Source organism: Emys orbicularis, chromosome 13, assembly GCF_028017835.1.
Source record: "Emys orbicularis isolate rEmyOrb1 chromosome 13, rEmyOrb1.hap1, whole genome shotgun sequence".
In the NCBI taxonomy this organism is placed as follows: Eukaryota; Metazoa; Chordata; order Testudines; family Emydidae; genus Emys; species Emys orbicularis.
In genome coordinates this window covers 22,144,128-22,152,061 of record NC_088695.1, presented here as the reverse complement: position 1 = coordinate 22,152,061, position 7,934 = coordinate 22,144,128, and the positions used below count along the sequence as shown (strand labels likewise).

At 48.3% G+C, this 7,934-nt stretch overlaps 1 protein-coding gene across 1 annotated transcript in view; it reads right to left on the bottom strand.

Annotated features, from left to right (window-relative positions):
* Positions 1 to 408: 408 nt before the first annotated feature.
* Positions 409 to 7,934, bottom strand: part of LOC135887689 (zinc finger protein RFP-like) — a 33,772-nt gene continuing 26,246 nt past the window's right edge. Inside the window, exon 7 of the mRNA XM_065415415.1 lies at positions 409 to 944. Within this exon, the coding sequence (XP_065271487.1) occupies positions 409 to 944 (536 nt within the window). The remainder of the gene's footprint in view (positions 945 to 7,934) is intronic.

Here is a 7,934-nt window from a genome sequence, read left to right as displayed (position 1 = left end):
CCCCTCACCCAGCTGGTGACTCCCTCCCTGCCTGGCCACGGCCGAGTCCCGTCTCCAGAGATGTGCAATTGATGCTCCTTTAAAAAAAAAAAGTGTTAATTTGTTTTGAGTTAATCGCATGCCTTAACTACGATTAATTGACAGCCCTAGTAGAAATGCTTGAACACTGGAAACAAGAACACCCTGAAAGCTCGGAAACCAGAAGGCAAAGAAAAATAACTCAATATTAAAAAAAGATTTTAAAGCCAATCTCATGATTTTAGGGGGGCCTGACACATCATTTTTGAATGCTTGGGGCTGGCAAGACTGTAATGGCAATGTGTGATAGCTATAATTTATATATTTTCCATGTCTTTGCTCTACTTAAGGTATCTCATATTGAGGGATACCCATTCCTCTGTCATGGTCTTAATGGTATGCATACCAGGGATCAAGTCTGTTTCTACTCTGAAATTCTACATGCCGGCTCCCAAAGAAGGGGATGATTTTCCCAGTGAAAGAGGCTGTGAAAGTAAAGATTGGCTCTCTTCCAGAAAATGTAACCTCATAAAATGTAACTTTCTCCCCTTCATAATCTAGATAAACCCCAATTTTACTGGGGCCAGAAAGTAGGTCCAGAGGGGACTTAGGGGAGGTGAGGGCCCAGTACTTATTCGTTGTATGCTCCAAAGCCCAGACCCCCTCCCCTGGCACAGGGCTTATCACTCCCTGATCTATCACAGGCAGTTTGGCAATGCCCAATACCCACTGATTTTTGTTCCCCACCTCCACTTCCCAGTAACATCTCCCTGAGGTGAAGCCCTTAGAGCCCAGCACACAGGGAGCAGGGTAAAACCTGTTCTGTTTCTCCAGAAATTCTGTGTGTTGGTATTCGTGTATCACACTCTCATCTGTGGACACGACAGAACAGGGATTTGCCAGGTCTGGATCCAGAGTGGCCTGCACTGCAAGAGGGGAGAGAGAGAGAGAGGAGGAGAGTGTTAAGGTCTGTTCTCACTGCAGAGTTAACCCAGGCTCTTACTCGGCTGCTGACCCTAATGCGCTTCCTGTCCAGATACATAAACCCCGTACCTGAGTTCAGTGGTGCTTTCCACCCAGGCCAGCTGGCTTGGATAGGGAGCTGAGTTTCAGCCTGGGTTCTACTTTCACTCGGGCTGGTGCCCTGCCCACCTTGCAGCGAGGCCACAGGCTAAACCACTCCAGCGCTGAGCCAGAGAGTCTGAGGCCAGAAGGGACTACCAGGTCATCTAGTCTGACCCCCTGTATATCACAAGCCACCAACCCCACCCAGCACCCACACACCTAACCCAACAACCAACACTAGCCCAAAGTACCACAGCCCACAGCAGACTGGACTATGATGTGCCACAGGCAGAGAACAGAAGGCACCGAGGTGCACCAGTGCCCGAGGCCCCCACAGTGCAAGGAAATGATTAAGTGAGATACCCCCAGATAATCCTGGCAAGACCTGCACCCACATGCTGCAGAAGAAGGTGAAAGACCTCCAAGGTCCCTGCCAATCAGACATAGGGGAAATAGTCCTCCATTGCTTTCCCACAATTCCCCTGTGAAAGACAGACACTGGGCCCCATGACTCACTAGGAAAGCATTGCACAATAGCACAGCTTACGGTGGCACAATCAGCCATGGGATGTGCTCCCAGAATTCCTAGCGGCTGACATGGGGGAGAGCAGCACCAGTGAGAACACGGTAACTCAGGTCAGGGTCAGCAGCGTGGATCCTCACAGCCAGCCCAGGCTAACCTGGGTGCTGACCCCCCGGGTTCACACTGCAGTGAAGACAGGCCCTTACAGGCAGAGCTCAGCCCTGGGGGAAGTTAGGACTATTTCTAATGCTCCCCAGTAGCCTCGTGCTGCCTGGGGCACTCTGATAGTCAGTCTTGGGGAGCTGCCTGTTGGCCGTAGCTGAGTAGGAAAGTCACTGTCATTACCTCCAGGCATCTAGGAGGTACTGTTGAGAGGGTGTGACGAAGTGGGAATTTTTGTAATATTTTTATGATGCCCATATGTGCCTCAGTTTCCTCTATTTGCTGCATAGTTACTTAGTGGGTGAAAAGGGACTGTTTGCTCTGGGGGGAGGCTAAGACACAGGTGTAAGTGTCACCTAGCTCTCTGGGGCCTGAGGTCCCATAATGAAGCTCCTGAGAAGACAATGGCAAATCCAATTGCCCAGACATGGACACCTAGCAACCAACAACCCAGAGAGCGATGGACTTCCCCACCTCTCAGTACGGAGGCTGAGCCGCATGTCCCTAGCTCAGGAACAAAGGACTGGGGTGAGGGTGTGAGGTGGAAGTTAAGTGTTGGCTGCAGGAAGCAGTCGGTGGCACACTTGGGAGTTTAAGAAAGGAAATCACATGGACAGGGAGACAGAGCTTGAACAATGGGGTTCACCAGAGCTTGGCTGGGCCTTGGCTACCCAGAATGGACGATGCTGTTGTGATGTTGCACTCCATATATTTTATGGAAATATGCTTATGAGTGTGAATATGATGTAACTGGAATATGCTTTATGCAAAAAGGTCTCTTGTACGGTATCATAACAAAGGTTATAGCATACTGAATATATTCCTCCTATTTGTATGTATGTATCATTCTTGTATTGGAAGCTAGAAATATGAATCATAGAATCATAGAATATCAGGGTTGGAAGGGACCTCAGGAGGTTATCTAGTCCAACCCCCTACTCAAAGCAGGACCAATTCCCAACTAAATCATCCCAGCCAGGGCTTTGTCAAGCCTGACCTTAAGTATAACTCTGAGGTCCTATTGTAATTATGCAAAGTGTGGGCCATTAATAGTGGCTTAGAATCTTGATGGCTCCCATTGACTAGGACAATTGGTTGTGAATGGGTTTATTTACCTGCAAGCCTTCCTGTGTACCTGTGGGCCAGCCCCTGGGTAATGAAGAATGAGGTCTCAGAGGACATGTGACCATGTCACAGGATACTGGAATCCATCTTAAATCTGGTACTTTTCCATTTAGAAGGAGGGGTGGGGACTCAGAGAGACAAAAGATTCCCACCTTTGCCAAAGCTATAAAAAGTGGGTGGAACAGAACAAAGGGGGCTCCCAGTCATGAGAGAACCCCTGCTTTCCACCTAAGATGTCTGCTGGAACTAACAAGGACTGTACCAGGGGAAAGGATTGGGCCCAGACTAGGAAGGAGTCTAGTCTGTGAAAGAAGCTTATTGGAACATCTCTGAGGGTGAGATATTACCTGTAATCAGTTTCTTAATGTATTAGGCTTAGACTTGCATGTTTTTGCTTTATTTTGCTTGGTAACTTATTTTGTTCTTTCTGTTATTACTTGAAACCACTTAAATCCTACTTTTTATACTTAATAAAATCACTTTTGTTTATTAGTGAACCCAGAGTAAGTGATTAATATCTGGGGGAGCAAACAGCTGTGCTTATCTCTCTATCAGTGTTATAGAGGACGGACAATTTAGGAGTTTAGCCTGTATAAGCTTTATACAGAGTAAAACGGATTTATTTTGGGTTTGGATCCCATTGGGAACTGGGTGTCTGGGTGCTGGAGATAAGTAACCTGCTGAGCTGTTTTCAGTTAAGTCTGTAGCTATGGGGGCATGGACCAGACCCTGGGTCTGTGTTGCAGCAGGCTAGCGTGTCTGGCTCAACAAGACAGGGTTCTGGAGTCCCAGGCTGACAGGGAAAATGGGCTTAGAGGTAATTTAAGCACATCAGGTGACAGTCCCAAGGGGATCTCTCTGACTGAACCCGTCACAGCTGTAATCTTCATTTCTCTACACTAACCAAAAGTTTCCTGTGCTGTGGTCCAGTTGACTAATAAACCTGTTTGGCAATGCTGACTGAGGATCACTGCAGATGCTTGCAGAGGTGCATTGCTCCTTAGGATTGTACAAGTCTCCCTCCAGGTGTATCTCAGTGAACAGAGCTCACTGTGTGAAGCAGGAGTGCAAGGCAGTGCAGCCTCAAGGCAGTGAAGCTGCGTGGTTTACCTTGGAGGAATAGTGGGACCCTTAAGGGGGCTGGCACACTTACGGGGTTCCTCCCAGAGACTGTTCGAAAGCTGGGGCCATAGCACCAATCCTGTGGTTCTGTGACAGAGGGGATCTCTGCCTTCTCCCCTGATCCTTCTCCCTGCTTCCCCTGGGGGCGCTCCACACCCAGCAGCAGAACAGAGCAGGGGCGGTGGCAGACACTAGGCAGAGGAAGTAAAGGGACACCAACTTCAGCTTTTCACACATTTCCACACTGCCCTATTCCCCCCGTATCTCTGGTGGAAAGTCCCCAGGCCGAGAGGAAGGCACGTGAGGTGAGAACTACTCCATCCACTCAGACCACGAGAAAGGAGTGAGCAGCACTGCTGGAGAGACACCTGGCTCTCTGGCGCAATGGTAATTAGACTTCCTGGTGGCGCTAAATGTCCCCACCAGGGGATGTGTGTAAATGTCATCCAAAGCTTGTACATTACAGTCATTTTGGGGAGGGAACATGGTCTAGAAGTTACAGCAGCTTGGTTAGAAGCCAGGACTCCTGGGTTCTATTCCTCGCTCTGCCACTGACTTGCTGTATGACCTCAGGCACTTCCTCTCTCTGTGCTCCAACTTCCCTTAAATGTACAGTTCCCAGTACCACAGGAAGCACATCCTACCCCACAGGGAGAGACAATGCTCCTTGAACTCTGGGCATGTCCAGACTAGGAAAATAGGTCCTCATTGAAAACACATCATTCTACAGTTGACCCACCAGCTAAAAGGTACTAAATTGTGTTTGCACTAGTCACACTTAACAATGTGGTAGCTAGTCTCGTGAGGACCAGGCGTGGGGGTCAGGCCTGCCTCCTGATTCCCCCATTGATTCCAGAGGGGCTAGTAAGACTCCTGGAGATTCTCAAACACACAGAGCATTTCCTCCTTCCCCAGAATAGAGAGCAGATAGTCACTGCGTGTTTGGGGTTCTATATGTTCCTGGGGTATTATTTTACAATGTTGATTTGGGGGTTTTCCTTGAAGGATTTGTTGCAGAGGAAAGCAGATATGGGATCTCTATGGAGGAAGGCAGTAGTCAGAGTTCTGGTCAATGGCTGGGAAGTGGAGGTTGCAATCAGGGTCCTTTCTCCACCTACCCAGTAAAAGACCTTCCCCTGCGAGTCTGTGGCTCTCTAGAGCAGGGGTTCCTAAACTGTGGGCCACAGCCCAAAGGTGGGTCATGACACAGTCCCAGTGGTCCACCAGGGTCGATATTTTGGGAGGATACTGCATACATTTGTGGAGTGGCAGCTGGCAATAGGCCCCACCCTGGGCTGGAGGAGCCCAGCGCCCCCGGTGGTTGGCAGAGGGCAAAGTGGAGCCACTGGACGGTGGATGATGTGAAGGAGCTGGCCCTGAAAAGTGGCGGCTCCCAGGGCAGCTGGAGGGTTCGTGGCCATTCCTGCTCCAAGTTGCCACACCCTGCAATCCATGGCTCTCAGAGGGGGGATGAGTGCGGGCGAGCCCCGGGCTGGAGCTCATGGCCAGCTGGGTCAGGGTCAGGAAATGCTGTCCAGAGCTGCCAGCCTGGTGGGGAGGTGCAGGCAGCAGGGCTTGCCCCTGTGGAGCCAGCAGGCCAGCTCCTAGATCCCCACTTCCCATGGGCACAGTGGTCAGGGGGTGTATGGCCAGGGGGAGCCCATGGGTTGAGAAATTCCTCCCTCTGCAGCCCAGCCCGGTTGGCTGGACAGCAACAGCTGCTGGCCGGGAACCCAGCTCTGAAGGCAGCGTTTCTGCCAGTAGCAGCACAGAAATAAGGTTGGCATGTATTGTCACCCTTACTTCTGCACTGCTGCTGCTGGCAGCGATGCTGCCTGTGGTCAAGAGGCAAGGAGCGGGCCTGGGGGCAAGGCTGCGGCAGGGAGCTTCAGGCACTGGGGGCAGGCAGCCTGGGGGCAATGAGGGATGGGTGTGAAGCCCGGGGAGACAGCAGGGGCCAGGGGCGATGGGCTGCAGTGCCTATTTCAGCTGCACAAGTTGGCCTCAGAGAAAAAGGTTGGGAAACCTGCACTAGAGTGGAAGGAGAACTAGAGCATAGGAGCTAGTGGGAGACGCTTCCGTAACTCTTTATTTCCCAGTTTTCAGAGGTTGAAGTTTGGTTCATTTCATGTTCTGGAAGAGTACGAGGCACTGATGATCAAGTTGAACTCTGTGTCAATGATGCTTTTGGGCAGTGAAGCTTGTCTTTCATTTAAAAAATAAAAAAAGAACAATTTTCTAGTCAGTATAATTGCAGAGAGAAGCAGCAAAATGTGACCTGAGTGCACCCTAAAGGCTGTTGTGATTATTGAACCTAAACATTTACTCTACGTTCAATTGTAAATAGTATATGCACGTTCATAAGATGTCACAATAATTTTTGCCTGCTTCAGAATTAACCATAGAAAGTAGGTCAAGTTATTTTCAGGAAAGGGTATTATGAACAAATGCAAGAAAACCAGACAGAGAGACTGGATTAGTCCAAACAAAAAGACCCTGCTGATATAGTTCAAAGACTGTTGAAATCGTGTCTGGTAAAAACAAAAGATGTGGAACCAGAAATTAATGGACCAAAATTTGTGTGATGGGTATTAGGCCTTATTGGACAAAGTGATGATGGATGAAGTATGCCAGCCGCTTTTCCCCTTTCTGGAATTTTTAAAAAGAGACTTTGGAAAAAAAATCTCATCTCCCATCCCACCTAGCATCCCAGCTCATCTCATTTCGCTCAACCCCAAGACAGAAGGACCAGATCAGACCAAAAGACTTTCTTCCCTAGAGGGAGGCCATTAAGCCTTGCTTTTATTTAAGGAGCCTTGTTTTCACCTGTGAGTCCTGAAAAGTCGTCATGACATCCAGTCCTCAGCCCATCAGTGTGGACACCTAATTACCAGTATCACAGAGGTATGTCAGTTCCTGTACTGTCTCCCTTCCTGCTGTGTTACTTTCTGCCCCCCTTCCCTGCTCCTATCCTCTCTCTCACTCTCAGCTTTTCATCAGATCTTGAAATCAGCTGCACGGCATCAACATAGTGAAATGGGATGACCACATTCCTCCCCTATCCAAGGAGAAAAGAATCAACCAGATGATGTCCCTGACCACGTGTCCAAGCAATAGCTGCCATGGTCGACCTGCCAGCCAAACCATCCATTCGTAATTGACCAGCCATTCACAGTTCCAGCAACAGCAGCAAAACCTGTATTTCCCCACCTTTTTCCTATCCTGTTTCTCCTCCACCTTGTGTCTGTCTGTTAAAAACAGAAGTGACTACCCTACACACAGCAGACTGAAAGCAAAATTAAGCCTTTCCTTTTCATCAAAGAAAGGTTATTTTGCAAATCAGAGACTGAAATTTTGCCATGAAAAGGAAAGAGACTTTAGAGGTTTTGATTGGTTTCAGTGATTGTTTGTTTTGCATAATCCCTCAATTCCAGTTTCAATATAAATGCTTGTTTAATCTCTTTTCTTTCTTGTGTTTGAGCAGTAAACTTTCAACTTTAGAATTAATTATTTTGGGTGTTTGCCAAAGAACTGAGTAAAACCAATTCCTCTGCAGGACCCCCCCCCCCCCACCCCATAAATATCACTGTTTTAATACTGGACAATGAAAGAATTTAACTATTTTGGCCCTTGAGATCAATACGAGGCTCCAAATCAGAAAGCCAACAAAAATAACCCACAATATGCTATTTATTAGAATATCTCATGATTTTCAAGCCAGTTTCGTGATTTTCAAGGGCTTGACTCCGATTTCTGAATGTTGGCAATACTGCCCTTTGCAACACTAGAGCAACATAAAGGGGAGAGAATCTGCCCTCGCTTATTTTATATTTCAGTATAAATATATGGGATTGCCAAACCCAATGTGAAACTCTGGCCTGAGTTCTACAGGAGGTCGGACTAGATGATCTAATGATCC